This window comes from Hemicordylus capensis, chromosome 5 (genome assembly GCF_027244095.1).
Source record: "Hemicordylus capensis ecotype Gifberg chromosome 5, rHemCap1.1.pri, whole genome shotgun sequence".
NCBI lineage: Eukaryota > Metazoa > Chordata > Lepidosauria > Squamata > Cordylidae > Hemicordylus > Hemicordylus capensis.
This window is the reverse complement of record NC_069661.1, coordinates 231,032,318-231,051,594: the sequence shown is the minus strand read 5'-3', so window position 1 is coordinate 231,051,594 and position 19,277 is coordinate 231,032,318. Positions and strand designations below refer to the sequence as shown.

Genomic DNA, 19,277 nt, shown 5'->3' with positions numbered 1-19,277 from the left:
ACAGTAGTGAAATCTAAAACAGATTGTGAGGAGTTCCAAAAGTTTCTCTCCAAACTGGGTGAGTGGGCGACAAAATGGCAAATGCAGTTCAGTATTGGCAAATTTAAAGTGATGCACATTGGGACGAAAAACCCCAACTTCAAGTATACGTTGATGGGATCTGAGCTGTCGGTGACTGACCAGGAGAGGGATCTTGAGGTCATGTGGGCAGCTCATTGAAAGTGTCAACTCAATGTGCAGAGCTATGAAAAAGGTCAATTCCATGCTAGGGATCATTAGGAAGGGGGATTGAAAATATAACTGCTAATATTATAATGCCCTTATACAAAACTATGGTGCGGCCACACCTGGAGTACTGCGTACAATTCTGTCACCACATCAAAAAAAGGACATTGTAGAACTGGAAAAGGTGCAGAAGAGGGCAACCAAATGATCAGGGGCCTAGAGCACCTTTCTTATGAGGCAAGGCTACAACAACTGGGGCTATTTAGTTTAGAAAAATGATGACTGCAGGGAGAAATGATAGAGGTCTATAAAATCATGCATGGTGTGGAGAAAGTAGATAGAGAGAAATTCTTCTCACTCTCACATAACACAAGAACTAGGCATCATCCCATGAAACTGATTGCCAGGAAATTTAGGACCAAGAAATGGAAGTACTTTTTCACACAATGCATAATCAACTTGTGGAATTCTCTGCCACTAGATGTGGTGAAAGCCAACAACCTAGGTGGCTTTAAGAGGGGTTTGGATAACTTCATGGAGGAGAGGTCTATCAATGGCTACTAGTCGGAGGGCTGTAGGCCACCTCCAGCCTCAAAGGCAGGATGCCTCTGAGTACCAGTTGCAGGGGAGTAACAGCAGGAGAGAGGGCATGCCCTCAACTCCTGCCTGTAGGCTTCCAGCGGCATCTGGGGTGCCACTGTGTGAAACAGGATGCTGGACTAGATGGGCCTTAAACCTGATCCAGCAGGGCTGTTCTTATGAAGGCAGGGCTATCTCTAGCTATCAGTGGCACTCTTACCCCTGGATTTTAGGGTCGAAGTCCAGGGTCTCCACAACCCCTGGGGACCTCCAAATTCTCTTTAGACTGCCCCAGGTGGTGTGGTCACTGCTGGCCTGACTGCACCAGGCGGCTGAGAGTGATTATTAACTCTGCCGTGTGCTTTAGAGACAGGGGAAAGTGGGGGGAGAAAAATTGTTGGATGGTAATATCTTAAGTTGTGTCCTGAAATGTTTCTGCTACTCCATATTTGCATAAATATACCCAATGTGTTAAAAAAATACTGTGTCTGTCATGGGTGTGTGTAGGTCCAGGCTTCAAAATTACCCAAGTACACCTCTGCTAGCTATTATATTGTAAGCTCAGGGACCTTGGGTGTCCACCCCTTTGCCTATCCCCCAAGAGGCAGCCCTGAGTGATGGGCTCTGTGTCTGAAACGCATTGCAGGTTTTAGAAATATCTTCTCCATTAACATGCCCTATGGCAGCTTGTGAAGTTTTGTTTTTGCTTTCTATCAAAAGGAGAACCAAATCTCAAAGCCTAACCTCCAAGCCTATCTGTGCCTTAGCTTGCTGAGATGAAGCACTGGCCACTCGTGATAGACTTCATGCTCTGAGTTTTGAAGAGGAGAGTAAAAAATGTTCAATATCCAAACTTCACTAGTAATCAGGGTGTCAGACTGCACATGCTCTAAATTTCATCTCTCACCCTCATGGAACCTTAACCATTTTCTATATACTTAACCATTTTTGATACCCCATCAATTACTGAATCACTGAGTCAAAATGTCTTTATATGTAAGGATAATCCAGACACTCTGAAAGCATACAAAGCTCCCTGGATCAGGTGTTACCCTATTCTCTTCAAGCAGGTAATGCCCCACACATGCAATCCCACAGAATGCTCCTAACATTAAACAGAATGGGGCAGTTCCTACCCATGTAGAATACTGCAGAGTTCTGGAACACACCAGCATGTAAGAGAGCTGTTATGTCATTTGGAAGGGTCAACCAACATGGGGGGGCGGGGGTAGAACCAGTAGAAAGTTTGCAGATTCATTCAACATATATTAAATGTGGACACTGCCCATTTTAAAAACGTTCTGCAAATATTAATCCAAACTTTTCAAGTTTAAACTAATTTGCTTTAGCAATGTTCAAATGCCTTTCACATTAGCTTCCTGCAAAGATTCAGGAAGATTAACTTGGAGGAATGTTTGCAGAAGGAAAATATTTTAAGCAAATATTAGACTATAGAACATAATTTTCAAACTCATTAGGTTAGGGTCACTGCTGTCATCCACCTTCATCTCATATCCTATGCCATACCTCAGCTCCATCCATAAACCACTTGGATTTATGCTAATTTAGTTCACAAGTCAATGGCCAACATTGACTCTAATCCAAATACACAGTTTTCAAACTATAACCCCATTTTTCTTATTATTGCAGAAGCAGTAAACCTCCATATTAAGAAAATGAATATTCATAGCTCTCTAGTCAATATTCCCAGTGCTCCGCTGTATTCAAAATATTCCTTCATTAAAAGTAGAGGTGAATGCCCTATGTCCCACTTAAGGTTTCTTTTGTAGGAGCACATGATGAATGGACTCCCTAGTATATGGAGGCCAAAGGCCAAACCATATGTGATAGGTTCAGTATTTGGTGGCAGAAACGCTAATACTGGCTTTATTAAGGAAATTATGCTTCTGGTATTTGGATTGCATACATTACTGAATTGCAGTAAATTGCGGAAGATACTGTTCATTGGTTATAGGAGCAGTAAATCAAGTTCAGTTCAAATGGGTCACTAGAAAAAAAACATGAGTGATATACACACCAGCTTTCTAACAAGAGCTATGTTGGTCCATTTGAGAGAGAGAGAGAGAGGTGTGTGTGTGTGCGTGCACGCCTGTGTGTGTGCACACATGTATGTATTTATGCACATACTCATACATTACATAAATATCCCAAATTCCACCTGCCCTCAAGCTTTAGTTAACTTGAAACTAACTACGCTACAGAGCTAGGACTCTGCAGTCATGCAAGTCTCTGATAACACCTTTATATTAAATATGCTGGGGTTAATTCCACCCCCCGCCATCAGAGCTTTGTTAGATGGCCTTGTCCTTTAGCCTAGCCTAAACATTAGTGGCCTTGTCCTTTAGCTGCCGTGAACTACTGGTAGCCTGTACAGTGGTAGGAAAAGAATAACTGCTCATGCTTTATGGTGTGGGGGCTGGTGGAATAATGGAAGGGACCCTGTTTGTGTGATTGTACAACTGGCTTTACATGCTGAGCATGGGAGCCCAGCATATTGGCTAGAGAGGTATGGAGTGAGAAAACTGCTCAGCATCACTATCTTTTATCCATCACTAACTTCACTGATCTAAGCTCACAGTATACTTCAGCCCCATAAAGTATATACAACTAACTCACTCATTGAGCAAAGGCATGGATGTCCTCCTCTTGCTCTTCTGCACCATATTGGCCTGATTTCTCAGGGAAATCCGGATAAGGGAAGGAGCCAGGCGGCAAGGCTCCCCATCGACTTGCATGGGGATGGACTTGTACGTCAGCAACATCACCTCTCGGCACTGGTGCAACCTTTCTCCATGGCCTCCCACTTGAAGAGCAGCCTTAGCAAGACACAAGCACAGCACCCAAAAAGAGAGGGGAAAATATAATATGCAGTGATTTGGACATGACTAAATTTGCACTCTGTAATGTACAATATCAGATTGATCCATGAAAGGCAATGATTAACTTCGTGTCTTGACACCTATGGATATTTAAAAAGCAAACATGTTAAGAAGCTTATATTTACGAGTACAGTATATTATACTCAAATATGCATGCTGTTTTCTCTGAGCCGCGGAGCAACATATGTTGGCACCTATTTATTTACATGAGTCCCAGAAACATTCGAAAGTATACACTGGAGAAGATTAAGAGTTCAGGTTGCAGTGTTTGGAAGAGAGTAGATCCATTGTTTGCTCCTATCAATTAAGAGTAGCTGCTCTCTACCCATGGTTCCCTGCATGGTGTCAGGTGTGGGCAGATTTGCATCTAGCCTCAAAATGGAGGCAAGCTGTGGTGTTGGCCTTCACTGCAGTTGGACGAAGCTTCAGTCCATATACCAATCAGCAGTCGAGGACTCTGACTATTTAAGTCTGTCCCATATCTGCTAGCACTTTTTTCTAAGCAATTCATCTGAGGGAAAGAAGGATATATTTTCCCCCTCTTTCCAAGGAGATTGGCTGGGTAGTCAGTTTCTTTCCAGCCACTACACTGATTTTGGAAGAGAGTGAGTAACTTTAGGGAGTGGTGCCTTTAACTAGCATAGCCCCTCTCTATTTCCTCCTAACCTTTTAAGAAAGCAAACCTCAGTATTGTGGAAAGGCTTATAGGCGTTGGGCAGAGACAACCAACAAGCTTCTAATTTTTTTTAAAAAATCAATAAATTTTAATTTTTTAAAAACTGGTTCAATTAAAACATTACTTTTGCAGAAAAAAAAAGAAACACAAATTCAAAACAGCTATTAACAGAGCAGGTCAGGGAAAATAAAAACGGGAAAAATGCATCTACTACCTGACTCTATACTGGGCCCTACTGTGCTTTCATGTCAGCTTCTGGCTTGCTGGGTGGTTCTGATTACAGCATAGGTCTGGGACTCAATCCAGCCAGACTCTTCTTTTTCTTCTTAGTGTAGAAAAAGATATTATATTTGTTATATTTGTCGTATTCGTATTCTTTGTTATTTCAGTTGGGTTTCTCTCTCCAGAAGACTGACTTCCAGGACTCTCTGTCTTCTTCAGCCTTCAGTTCTGACTCTCTCCAGCAGACTTGACTTCTCTGGCTTCCAAGACTCTCTCTTGGACTTCTTAGTCCTCTCTCCAGCAGACTACTTATGTCTCCATCTTCCAGGCCTCCATCTCTCAGGACTCTCTTGACTTCCCTCTCAAAACACTCCCAATATATAGTTTCTCTGGCCAGTTTTTTAAGCCATCCAGTTAGAACAAACAAAAATTCCCTTCATTTATTGAAATCTCCTTTCCCTCCAAAAATCAACTGTCATGCTAAACCAAAAGTTAAATCACAGAAAACTAAGAATGAACTTCTGACCCTGTCATCCTTCTCCATGCACAGGGATTTGCAAACACAAAAATCCTATTTACAGTATTGCAGCGTTTTTATGAATATAATGTAACGCAATTCATTTATCAGGGCTTATTTACAAGAAGAGGTTTGGGAATATTGATACATGATACAATTCAGGGGCTTATTTACAGAAACCCAAGAGGTCTAGGCCTCATTCCTTCACAGCCCCTTAGTCACAACTCTGGGTAAGCCTGGGTAGAGTAGCCATTGGTAAGCATCTATTAAAGCAAAAGTGGGATTTCCATGGAACAGCTGCTCAGGGCTTTAGAACTCAAGGGTATCTGGGAATGGTGTCCCTTTTAGGGCACTGCCTGCCTCACCCACTCAGAGCCCAGGGGCTCAGAAGGGGGAGTGATGAAAGTTAAACCTCCCTCCACACATCTAAGTGTCTTGTCCTGTCCTGAAACCAAAAAGCTGCAAGGCAGGACAGATAGGGCTGCAGCACCTTAAAGACCTTCCAGTGAGCAACTTGCTCCAACAAGGGCCAGAGGCAGAATGAGGTCTAAATACCTCCAGGCTCAGACTAACCATACCAGGCTTCACCTCCCTGCCTGGAGAGCAGAGATTGAAAGGGGCAGTCCTCTGGCCTGGAGCCTAGCTATTCTTCTCCCGCTCCAGCAAGTACTTCCTGGCCCGTTGCCAGTGTTGTTGTGCTTATTTGAGGGACCATGAGCTACATCGTGTGGAAGAGGCCAGTCATTAGAGGCTTGGGGCTCAGTGGATGCTGGTTCCAGGGTTTCCACCTCTGGGGTTTCCCAGCTGGCAGGCTCAGACTCCAGGCTGGTGCCAGGGCTTGAGGCTGAGACTGAGTGTGGGGCTGGTTCCTCCAATCTGACTGCTCTCCCTTCCTCAGACTCCAGGCCACTGCTCAGGGTCAAGGTCATGACACCCAATGCATGGCCATGAAGAGGTGGGAGCAATCATGTGACTGCTCTGGGACTTGGAGCCTGAGGTTGCTCAGCCAAGAAGGGGGTGGCAAGTAGATGCCTCAGTCCAAGGCCTGTATCTGTACTTCTGTTTACATTTCGTTAATAAAGGTGTTATCCACGCTTAATCCACATCACATCTTGTTATTTATTTCTGGGTGTGGCCACTTGTACTTGTGATGGGTGCATTCCCTCAGTTCAATTCAGAATTGGACCAGTAGTTATAAGATCACTGGAGAACTTTTAAAAAATGTATTTGAGAGTTCCAAATTGACTCATAATGTTGATTGCACTACATCATCATATTGCCTCAAATCTCATCTCTCTTTGGTCCAAGGCCTGAACACTGATCTCAGACAGAGCTAATTAAACACTTCCCAAAGCTGTAAAACAACTTATCAGGGAAGTGACATTCAATACATTTGAGTATGAGCATTACACGCTAAGCAAATTCATATTCCGAACCAGTTATCTATGAAGTCTGGCAATAACAATAATTTGTACTACCAATAGGTAAATTTGGATGAAATATTAAGGAAAATCTTTGTCTATCAGAGGACCTCAACTATGTGGTAAACTGTACTAAACCATAGCCTATGAAAGCTAAGGAACTTTCCTCCTTGTTTTCAAGGCATTATCAGAGATGCTTTTGATACAGAATTTCTTGCAGGACATTAAACAAGTATGTATTTTGTATTCTCCAAGCTTCACTTTCCTCATTCATAAAAACAGGCAATTCAGAAGTGTGTTCAAAAGACTGATTCACTCAGTGATCATGTGGGATTCAAAAATGAAGATGATACAATCTTGCCATAACTAAGGATATTTTAACAAATGAAAACAGTTTGTGAATTAGCAGTTTCAAGATTCAATATTTTACCTACTGGAGAGATTAAAAGGCAATTAAAAGTGTTAAATGTTTCTGAGTGGGAGAGACAACTATGGGGAGGATAGATGCCCTTGAGATACCACTGCTGACTGGACTTTCCTTCTCCTTTCCAAAAAAATATTCAGAGAGAAAAAGGAGAAAGAATGAGCAGGACCTGGGAAGAGATGGCGTACAAGAGTGGGAAGAACAGTATCAGTGGCCCCAAAGATTAGGGTGGGGGGAGAGTCTGTCTGCAAGCTTTTTGAGGTGTAGAAGAGGGGGATGGCCAACCATCCTCTACTGCCTCCTCAGTATGGTGCCTTGCGAATCTAGTAGCTAAGCAAGGTTCATATCACACTATCACTAGCAGCTGCCATTTTATTTATGCTGAGAAAGTTAGATCTGACTCGGTCTAAGAGAAGGTTTGGTTGTAGGAGGTAATCTATAAAGACACTCACCAAGGACGCCATGGTGAATCCAATGACCTCAATGTAGCCATCATCATGTCGCTGAGGTTCAAACTCTCTGTGGTCTCCTGGGTTCCCCCAGGGCATTGTGCCAGCACAATACCTGTAGGAAGAAGTTGAGGGCAGGGGAACATGAATAAGCACTGAACATCTGGCCTTATAATGTTGTTGTTTTTTTAAACCCATTAAGCATTGTGTTATTTCATCCTTTACAGATGCCTTTCAGATTGAGTTGAGGAGGGCCCAGACATGAGTAGGGAAAATGGGTACACATTACTGGGGCTTGGCCTAGACTGCAAACCTATCATCATGAGAAAATAAGTGAGACTAGATTGTAGATCATACTTAAGGATGTTTATGCAAATTTATTCATTGTAGCTCCAAAGGCCTTTACACCTAGGCTCCAAAATTACCTAGGTGCACCTCTGACTGCTTCTTGGCCGGACTTCTTTTTACTGGTGGGACATGGTGGTTCATAAGCATTTACTGGGTTCACTTAAGAAGTCCAACTATTATTCGGTTTGAGAACTCCTAAAGTAGAGCAAATAAGTCCTTACCTGGGTATGTTTAAAAACACTATACATTGGAATTTCAGCTCCTGAATCTTTGAGGTCAGGTCTGTGCCATCACACTGAAAAGAAAGAAAAAATACATGAGAATCATAATAAAACAAATAAGTAATAGGTTTAGCTTGAACATGAATTGTTTGGGGCATAATGAGAAATGAAAAAGAGGGAAGAAAAGAGAAATAAAGACCATGTCACACAAGGGGCTCAGTTAAAAGAAAAAGGAATGGTCCGATGTGTACTTTCTTTGTATTCCCCTGAGTCCAGGACCAATGCCAAATCACAGGGGGCCCTTAACAAACTGCTTTTTAGGGACCACTGCCACCTAGGTGGGCACTGAGAGTGTCGCTCTACCACCACATAAAGGCTATCAGCACAGAAGTGGTCCCCATAATCAGCAGCAGGCTGTTCTGGAGAACTCTGGGTCCTCAGCATCTACACAGTGATGTTAACCTCTAACACAAACATGACCTCTGGCAAGAGCAGGCACTCAGAAGTGTACCAAGGCATGACTTGCTTGCATACTGCTGCTAAATCTAGAAGTTAGTACAAGGTCTGGTACAAACTGAAAGGTGGGTTGCAAACCAAGTAAATAGGAAAAAACATGAAAGGAAGTTTGGGCTAAGCCAGCTTAAGACAACTTATAGTTAAAAGAAAAGCATGTAGAAAAAATAGGGGAAATTGTTTTCTGATAGTAACCTTTTAAAGCAATAGTTAAAGGGGCAGAGGTCCTATTTTGCTAAAACTGGCAACTGTAGAATACCTAACCTACATCTTATCCTTGAGAGAGGTGTGAGTGAAAATCATTTTCCTTAGTCTCAAAACAAGATTATTTACAAATAATGGGAGCAATGTTCTGGTCCTGTTTCCCCACCTCTCTCTCTCACATGGCATAACACATTTCCTATACTTACCACAACTTTCACATGTTTGGATAAATCTCTGGAGCTTCGCTGAAGGAAATCTGAAAAGGCTGCCTAGATTACACAGGGAAAGGGAAGAAAAATGAGATATAATCATTTCATCAGAATATTCTATCTTCTGTTCACAAGGGCTGACATCCTGACTGACAAAGCACTTGAGGAAAGAGGTTGCACCTGTGCAATATGCACATGCCAGTTCCACTACATCAGGAGCTTCCATTCCAGACTAGTGTTACTTTTCCATAACTGCCCCGGCACAAGCTGGATCAGGGGGTCCTTGTGCTAGATCCGGCCACCAGGCAACAGTTCCGCTACCATTGTTGTGCAAGGCACTGCTTGTACAATACACCTCCCACAAGTGCATTATGCAGACGAATTTGACAAATATTTATATACCGCTTTTCAACAAAAGTTCCCAAAGCAGTTTACATAAGTAAAACATAAATGGCTCCCTGTCCCCAAAGGGCTCACAATTGAAAAAAGAAACATGATAGACACAAGCAAAAGCCACTTGAGCAATTGTTATTAGTGCAACTACACAATCTCTGTGTGTTTGTGCAACTTTATTTCTTACAAGAATGCTTTGTTAGTCAGGATATACACCACTGTTTCTAGGATCTTGATTAAAAACAAGGGTACATTTAATGAACTTCTCTTACAGAAAGCAATCAGCCTTCACTGTACAGCTAGGCACTGAAGTCCTCCTCAAGTTTACATTGGTTAACTGCTCTGAATTTTCTGTGGATTATGTCCCTTTCTTTCCTACTGTCACTTACAGAAAAATCTGGGATCAGCCTATGCTGCTAATTTTAAATAACTAAAACATTTCTATTTCCAAAAGTCCTCTGAATCTGAAGTTGTGAAAAGAGTGCAGTGCACAACTGTGGAAGAGGAGAAGCAGACTGGCAATCGTTTTGGAGTCTAATGAATATGAATAACAGTTATTTATCTTATAAATTAAAAACCGTTAATACAGTCAACACATATAATAATGAATACACACAAAAATGAAACACACCCAAGTCCCAATGACTATTGGTTACTGGGCAGCAACTGAAGAGCAGTTTCTGTCATAGTCTGGTTGCTTTGTGCTCACTGTGCTTCTTCTTCCTGATGTCTCTCCCCTCCCAGCTTTCTCTTCAGCCTCTTCTCCCCATTCAACTGTCACCAACTGACTTTTCCTCCCTTTGCTCTTTCTCAACATTCTCAGCCCCTCCCTCAACTTGCCCGGCATTCCATTACATCATAGGAATTGGCATTATGTCACTCTCTGAGCCACAAACAGCCCACTGGCTATGTGGCATGGTGTCTGTTAAGTGTTGCTAGTTGAAGTGAAATAAATGGACAGAACATTCTGTCTCAGTTCTTTCAGTCTGCCTGTTACTGTGTGTTCTCTTTTCCTTTTCTTTGTCTTGTCTATTTGCTTCCCACCCCCTGCTTTTTCCTTTGTCTTTTCTGTCAGGTCTCGCTTCAGCAGCCTTTTCTCACCATTTTCTCTTCATCCTCCCCTCTAAGTATATTGAGGTTTCCCCTCACCCCCGCAAAAAGTGACTCTCTTCTCTCTCCAAAATATTTAAGTGAGGAGTTGCTCCTCAAGCTTTCCCTCCATTGCCACCCTTGCCCCTCCTTAACTGACTGTCCCTCGCTCTGCTTTCCCCAACATTTTTTGCACATACACGAAGCCAAAGTTCATATACTTTTGAACTGGCAATCAGCCTTGACAATAGGCATATATTCATATGCCAATAAGACACTCCTTTTAGCAGGGTGGATAGGACATTATGCTGTGAGTCCCAATAAAGATGATTTTTTGTTTTGTAATTTGGTAGCTACAGCCCATGGCTGTGCAGCGACTCAGGGACTCATGTGCTGTCTACTGACATGGCTACTCAAATCAAGCAGCTTGTTAAATGAATGTGCTAAGCTGCCATGAGTTTTACACCAAATGGAGTGCTTAGCTTAGTAAGAAGCTATATGTTTCCATTGGGATGGGCAAACAAATGGTGTGATGATCCTGAGGCATTTAAAAGAATAAAGCAAATGAGCAATTTTCATTTTAAAAAAACTTAAAAATTCAATTCAGGAAAGCACATTTCAACTCACCCCAGCATAAAACATTTTATTTCGAAAGCGGCTATTGAATTTCTCGGGATTTGCTTCTGCAATAAAGAAGGGTGGGGAAGCATAATATATATATAAGTATTTACTGTCAATTAAACAATACATTGCCCCTGAGAGTTCAAGTCCTGCTTTTGATTCTGACAGGAAAACAGCTGAATTTCTAGCCCCTGCTGGCTGCTGAGTCAAGAGGAGTGACATGAAGTCAAAATCTTTGTTTTCTGAATAGGCCTAAAATGTGCCACCAAATGTGCCTCTCCTCTCACCAAAGGAGAAAAGTTTACTTTACATAGCTAACTTTTTCCTGAAGTTAGCTAGCTGCCATGTGCTGAGTGGTTATGTGAACTGACCTGGAATGGAACCAATAAGCATTAATTGGGGTTAATTAATGTAAGACCGGATTCCATGATTAATGGACCTCTTCATCTACCCTTTTGCTTCTAAGGAACAGATACTAGTTACACCTTGTAGATTAAATAAAGCATGAAAAGTTACATCTTGTGTTGACAAAATAAATTATAGAAGCATGAACTCTTGCAAGCAAAAGCCTACTTCTGTAGATGCATAAGTGCATTGGAAAGATGGCTCATACCTACCAGCTCAGATATCATGCAGAAATATGATTTAATCCTGGTTCTATGCAACAGCTGAACCAGGCCATTGTTAAGACTTGGGCAGGCTTGATTTATGAATAGGCCTATCATTATAGTTGTCCATAACCTGTGGCAGAGCAAACCTTATAGAAATCCCTCTAGTCTTTGGAATGTCAAACCCTACAGCTAGGAAGAGGGACAGGGAAACTGTTTGCTGCAATATGAACTTGAGCAGAGAGAGGGCATTTCCAGATGAGGGGTTATTGCATTTGAAAATGAAAGCTGTTTGCGTTTACCTCTTCTCTGTCCAGATTATGCAGCTCCCTTTTATACTATGCATTAGCGATTGTAAATGCGTAACTTGGACTGATGACTTTCTCCATGCACTATGATGCGGTGCCACCTGCAGGTCATCTGTGGGAAATCCATGATGAAAGTTCATCACGAATTTCCTGCAAATGCCCCCCAGGTGGTGCTGCATAATAGCGCATGGAGGAAGTAATCAATCTAAACAACCTGTTTAAAATCACTAATATTTAGCACACAAGGCAGCTATGTAATCTGAACAGAGAGGAGATAAATGCAAACTTTTTGAATGGAATATCCCTTCATCTAGAAATGCCCAGTGTCAGATAAAGAGCCAATGGTTGGAGAAAGCTAAGCTGGAAGCAGCCATGAAGAGGATTGCAGGGGATCCATGTGATTGCTTTTTGGGGACCTGATGCAGGATAAACAGTTGTGCAGGCTGCTATAGGTTGCCAGAGCTCTTTCTCATCACAAGAAAATAGACTAGAATTGCTTAGGAAAGTGGGATGAGGCATCCTTTCTGTAACAATATATACACATTTTCATAAAATCTCATGGTTCAATAAATGAACACATCTCAAAGGTGCCACTTTTCTTTTTGTCTTTTTTACAACACAGTAGTAATAAGGCCACTCCACTGGAATCTGTCCCCTTTGCTTCTGATATTGACATACAAAATGTCCATGCACCCTGAAGAGTTTGTATAGCTGGAACAACAACAAAAAGTGTGCTTTTTGCAAAATAAAAGCAGAAATTCTCACAATGCCAGATTCTATGGGTACACACCTATGTGCAGGCCCCCAAGAATCCATTGGTTCTCCAAAAATAATTCCAGGATTGAAAAAATCCCAGTGCTATCGGCAGTTATGACACAAAAAAACTCTTTCCCCTCATTAAGTGCCAAAATATAAGGCTGTTCACACAATCATAATTAGGGTAGGAGAAGTCTCTTAACCTGGTTTGGGAACCGTGAACACTCCCATTTGCCAATCACCTGTCAGTTAAAAACAAGATCAGAGGTGCCATCCTTGATTATGTGCTAAGCAGCAGCTGGGTCAAATCAGCAACTGATCAACTGTACCCAGGGCATTTTTCACACAACAGGCTTTACCACAAGATTACTGTGATGCTTCACTGTGCATTTGAAGATGCAAAAAAAACCAAAAACAAAAAACAAAAAACCAACCCTGATGCAAAAAGTGGATTTTTTTACCCTGGCTACACTTTAACGTGCAATGAAAAATCCAAATAGTGTATGAAGTGCTCCCTGAAGCTCGCAGGGACTTCAAGGTAAATCTTCCAGAGGAGATATGACCTAAAAGCCCTGTTAAAAAAAATGCCCTAGGAGTTATTTGCACTTGGCTTCTGGCTTCGAGGTAAACGTTGAGCGAAGCCACTTCGAAGTACATTTACGGCATTGGGGGAAGCAGCCCCTCCCCTCTGCTCTCGGTTTTCTTTTGAAACAAGTCCACAGGCATCAGTGTTTTCCTTCTAGCCAATGAACAGGTGGGGGGCTGGGGGGTGGAGAGAGAGACCTCCCTGAAGAGATAGATCTGCATTTGTAAAGAGAGTATCCTTCTTATCATGCTAATGATTCTACGTCAGTGCCTTTCTCATGCTCCAGCATGCTCCAGCATTTTCAGAAAAAGTAGCTTAAAACCAGCATTTTAAAAACCCGGACATATGTTGAGATAAGCTAGAATTTGCATCACAAAGCCCGGTTTGTGTGTGGAGTGGGTCCAAAAATCTCAAAGGGACTTTGGGGTAAGTTTGGCTGGTGTGTGAATGCACACACTCTCTTCTGAAGGAGATTCGGGGCAGAAGCCTTGTGTGTAAAGCCTCCTAGTCGCTAACGAAGTAAAAGGGAAAACTCTCTGACCCAGCTGCTGCTTAGCACATGATCATGTACAGTGCCTCCAACCGTGTTTTGAACTGACGTGTGATCGGCAAATGCACAATTAGGGTGAGGGGATTATTCTGCCTTATTCTCCATCATGTGAACTACCCTTGTGTCTTTCATATTTTTGAGCGGTGGGGTGGGAGGAACTCTGCACAAACATAAAAAAGGCAGATGCTGATTAAGCTCTTCCCTGCCCAGTTACTCACCTACAGACATGAAGTCTGCTTTTGCCAGAGCATTATCTCTATCCCCTTAATTAAAAAAAAAAAACCCAAACACTGACATCTTGGCAATAACGTCCATTCATCCTTCGCAGAGCATGATGACTCCATTATTAAGCAATGTTCTCACTAAATGTGAAAGCAGTCCAGGACCTCATCCATAGTGTATAATCAGAGGCACATTTGACATGCATTCCACCACATGTTCATAAAGAAGTGAGCGCACTGCTGTCATCACTCCATTCCTTTGCCCTTCCATGGCCCTTCATTATTATTCTTACTGCTTGCAGCCATCTTAAACATGATAAAATATGCATTAGGTCTTTCCATCAGGCACTCAGATCTTTATTTAGCCTGGCATTAGGGTGCTCTTTTTTTTCCCCTTCAAAAAAAAGAAAGACATCTTTTTTCATGGCTTTGTGATAGTGTGGAAATGAGGACAAGTAAGGTTGCTGTTCAAAGCTCATGTTGGTAAATCAGCCAGATGCCAAATAAGGCAAACTGAACAACAACGGGGAGCATCAACGCGCTTTCCTAGAAAAGACTCATGCATTGTAATGATTGCTTGTTAGCACTTGCTTCACCAGTCTTGTTTGGAATTGTATGAGAAGCAGGGCCATATTTCAAAACAGACAGGACTCTATTTACATGAACAAAGACAAATAGCATTAGATACTTTTGGAGGGGTTATCTGGGAATGCTGACCTTGCCTCTGTGGGATTCAGGCATGCTCTGCATATACAAATACTTCCCTTACTTTCTTCTTAACAAGGCATGTCATGTCCTGTGTTCTAACCTTTTTCATACCATGCATAATTAATCTATGGAATTCTCTGCCATGGGATGTGGGGGAACATGACCACCAGCTTAGACGGCTTTAAAAAGGGCTTAGACAAATTCATGTAGAGCAAGTCTATCCATGGCTACTAGTCTTGATTATTATAGGCTGCCACGCAGGTATTCAGGATCCCTCTGCATACCAGCTGCAGGGGAGCAACAGCAGGAGAAGGGGCACGTTTTCATCTCCTGGTTGTGGGCTTCCCAGAGGCATCTGGTGGGCCACTGTGGGAAACAGAATGCTGGACTAGATAGGCCTTGGGTCTGATCCAGCAAGGCTCTTCTTATGTTCAATATAATCTGCCCAAGATATCCTAGAATTTGCTCCATTTTCTAGACAGGAAATGAGACTTCTTTCAACAACAAAGAAGTAGAGTTTCCAACTTTTCTGGAAAGCACCCTGCAGCAAAATGTGGGCAGTGTGAGCATCTATATATTTAATTCTCTTAGCCAGCATGCATGCCCAGGATTTGGTGGCAGAACTCTCTCTCTCGAGAGTTCCTGGCATTGGGGCAAGAGAGTTCAGGGCAAAAAATAAATAAATGGTGGAGGATGGTGGCGGCGGCAGGCCACAAAACAGGAGGCGGCAGCGGGTCGTCCTGGCCTGGCCTGGCCGGGCTGTCCCAGGTAAGGGGGAGGCAGCAGCAATGGTGGCAAAGCCCGGTCTGGCCGCCGGGGGTGGAAGGCAGCAGCGGAACAGCAGGCCAGGCTGTCCCGGGTAAAGAGGAGGTGGCAAAGCCCGGACTGGCAGACGGGGGCGGGAGGCAGCAGTGGGCCGGCCGGCCTGCTGGCCGGCCGGTAAAACAAGAAAGTGATGGGGAAGCAGCGGAGAGACTGAAAAGGGGGTGAGTGGGAAAGAGAGAGTGTGGCAGGAGGGAGGGAGAGGGGCAGGAGGGGGTAAGGAGGGTGAGATGAGAGAGAGGGGTGGGAGAGGGAAGGGGAGAAAGAGAGTGGGGCAGGAGGGAGGGGAGGAGGGCAAGAGAGTGGGGCAAGAGGGAGGGGAGGGGGCAAGAGAGTGCGGCAGGGGGAGGGAGAGTGGGGCAGGAGGGAGAGGGAACAGCCGGCCCCATATAGCGCACAGATGCTCTGTGCGGGTCAGCTAGTATTCCATTATTCCCAATGGAAGCTGCATGTGACCTGTGATCATGCAAGAGGCAGCAGACACTACAATGCTGCATGTTTTAGAGCCCCACGGCGGCAGGGGCAGGCCTGGCACCGCCTGCTTGACTCTGCAGGACATGTAAAGCAGTGCTTTTGGTGGTGTGCTGAGAAGAAATAATGAGTATTTTTGTCCTCTCACCTCGAGATTCATGGAATTCCAATGTGACGTGGGCATCAAATCCAAGACTGAAGTAATTATTGAAAACGCTGAGGGGAAGCTGCAATGACAAGACCGGGGAGGGGGGGAGGAAAAGATAGTGTGTGAAATGGTAGAATAAAACAATATGTAGTGATCAATGTTAAGAGAGATCAAGCAACAACTACCTAGGCACAGTTGTTCCTTACATTCATATTAACTGGAAAGAGACACAAGAAGCTCCCTTATACAAAGTCATATATCTAGTCAGACCATGGGTCCATCTAGCTTATTATTGTCTACACTGACTGGCAGTGGCTCTTCATGATTTCAGGCAGGAGTCTTTCTCAGCCCTCCCTGGATATGCCAGGGAGTGAACCTGGCACCTTCTGCACGCAAAACAGATGCTCTACCATTGAGCTATGACCCCATCCCCTAGGTATGTGCCCACACCATGGTTTGAAGCACAGTTTGAGCGCTTCTTAGAAAACTGAATTTGGAACTTTTTTTTAAAAAAAGGAGCACCTGCTCTCCACCACCCCTTCCAGCTTCCTGCTGGGGTGGCGCACATCCCCCAAAGCCTGATGCGCCATCAGCACACACATAGCATCTGCACATCCGCAGGCACCATTTGTGTGGTCAGCAATACCATGCTAATCACGCATATGGCATTGCAAAAGGTGGATGCCACAACTGTGGAAGCAGAGACCCATGCTCTCAGAGTCCTAACCTGAGTAAATGAAAGATCCTTAAGCAAAGCCTCTCCTGATGACCTATGCAAAGTGTATTTGGAAGCAGACACGTCATATTTGATTACTAAACCTACTGCTGGGATGGTGTGATTCTGCTTGAAAAGACAGTTGTGAACTCAACAGAAATTCCATACAGGGCCAACGTTGGTGGTTAGAATGGCCAGGCACTTACCAGAATCCATATCGCAGCAGGGAGCCAACACTACCCGGGTCCTTTTGTTAATCTTGTTGTTGTTACTATTTGCTGCGGCTTCTCCACCATGCTGTTGCTGCTCACTTGCTCACCCACCCTCTAAATCCATTGCTGCCAGGAGGAAGAGGGCAAACAAGTGGTGGTGATGCGGAGGACCAGCACCGGCCACCCATTTGCTCACCTGCTCACCTTCTCTGGGTCACAATGAGAGCAAGGCCCAGAGAGAAACAAGTTCAGTGGGAGAGCAAGTGAGTAGGGAACAGCAGCTGTTCCTCCCTGTCACCTCACAGGAGCACAGGAAGCTGCCTTATACAAAGTCAGACTGTTGGTCCACCCAGCACAGTATTGCCCACACTAAGTGGCAGCAGCTCTCCAAGGTTTCAAGCAGGAGTCTCTCCCAGCCCTACCTACCTCCTACTAGCTTGCCCTCTCTGCCTCACTGTGAGATGGCAGCTGAAATACAGGGAAGATGGACCACTGGTCACTGCTTGCTTTCCTGCCCTTCCTCAAGTGGTACAATGAGAAAGCTGCGCACACAATGAGACCGTTCAGGTTTTAAGTGTCCTACGCAGGATGTCTTACCGGAGGGCCTCCCAAATCCTGCAGCTAGCACTACATAGGAAGCAACGGCAGGAAAGAGGGCATGCCCTCACCTCTTGCCTGTGGACATTCTGAGACGTTCTCAGAGATGGCTGGTGGCCACTGTGGGAAACAGGATGCTGGACTAGATAGGCTTTGGGCCTGAACCAGCAGGGCTGTTCTTACATTCTTCTGATCTTATGAGGCTACCTTATGCCAAACCAGATCATTGGTCCATCTAGCTCAGTATTGTTTATGTTGATAGGACCCAGCCCTCCAGCATTTCAGGCAGGAGCCTTTCCCATTCCTCCCTGGAGATGCCAGGGATTGAAACTGGGACCCTTCTGCATGCAGAGCAGACGCTCTTCCCCGGTCCCCAATTCAATGTAATGGTCTGTCCTCAATTCAATGTAATACATATGTGCAACTAATTAATACAATAGATATAAATGAGGAAAAGACCATGCACGCTGAAGTGGCTGCTCTTGAAATTCAACCTTCAGAGAAGCTGGCACTTGGAAGCTTTATAGGCAGAACTGTTGACAAAACAGTGGGAACAGCTTGCTTAAGACAAATGAATGGGGAAATGAGAAGGAACTCCATTTAAAGTGTTTTATGATCATAGCAAGTCATTCTACAACCACAAGATCATTTATTCTCTTTAGTGATGTCTCCTAAATATGCTCCACTTAACACGCCAGAGCATTTTCTTAATTGTTGGCACATAGATGTGAGTATGGCCTCTAAAAGGTCAAGCAATATTCTTCCAGCTCAATGCCTTAGTAGTCAAAGCAATGTTCTAAAACCAGCAAGAACACAGATCATCTGTGATAATGCACAACTGACCTATACTTTCTCCTGTACAAGTAGCAGAGGAAGCTGGAAATTAGGAACGGAAAAGAAAATTACAATTCAAGAGGGATGTGGGATGTGTGGTCAGAGAGAACTCATTTGCAAAGGTCTGATTTTCTCTTCTCACACTAAAAATTAATTTCCAGAGAAAACAGAACACACATCAATATGGTACCTTGCACGGGGAAGACTTCCCTTATCTGCCAACTCACCACAAAGGGTGTCTTTAATATCAAGAAGCTGTTCTAAAGGGGAGAGGAAAGTCAAATACCACACTAATGGAAACTCTGTTTATTGTGATGACGTGGGCATCAGAAACTGCCATGAATAAAGAGAGGTTACTGCAGAGTGGGACCTGGTCCACTCTTAGATTAACACATGGTCTCTAGGCCAAGCTACATGTTACTTTAAATGTATGGTTAGTTATATGCTTTACATGCTCCCTCCCCTCTTTTCTAATAGTAGCCACAGGCTGGGGTCACCCAAGGTACCACCGTACCTGAGACAAGGTACAAAATGCTGTCTTCCAAAACCAGCCCTTGCAAACTTTGAAAGTGTATGGGGAGCAGCAAGGTGCAAAGCTTGCCAGCAACCTCTTCTTCCCTCCCCATGCTTCTTGAAAGCTTTGCCAGGAGTGTGAGGGAAAGTGCTCCTTGGAATGATTGCAAGGATCAGATCAGTCCCAAGAAGCTACTCTGATAGCAGCAGCAGCAAT

The 19,277-nt window shown here is 43.8% G+C and overlaps 1 protein-coding gene across 17 annotated transcripts in view; it reads right to left on the bottom strand.

The window, feature by feature from the left end:
- DGKI (diacylglycerol kinase iota) overlaps positions 1–19,277 on the bottom strand; it is a 427,669-nt gene that overhangs the window by 165,764 nt on the left and 242,628 nt on the right. For all 17 annotated transcript variants that reach the window (XR_008307859.1, XR_008307858.1, XM_053252318.1 and 14 more), the window contains 6 exons: positions 16,190–16,268; positions 11,018–11,073; positions 8,906–8,968; positions 7,983–8,056; positions 7,417–7,528; positions 3,442–3,641 (listed from right to left, as the gene is read on the bottom strand). Coding sequence is in view for 15 of the 17 variants with exons in the window: in XM_053252318.1 (XP_053108293.1) it covers positions 3,442–3,641; positions 7,417–7,528; positions 7,983–8,056; positions 8,906–8,968; positions 11,018–11,073; positions 16,190–16,268 (584 nt within the window). In the remaining 2 variants the exon portion in view is untranslated. The remainder of the gene's footprint in view (positions 1–3,441; positions 3,642–7,416; positions 7,529–7,982; positions 8,057–8,905; positions 8,969–11,017; positions 11,074–16,189; positions 16,269–19,277) is intronic.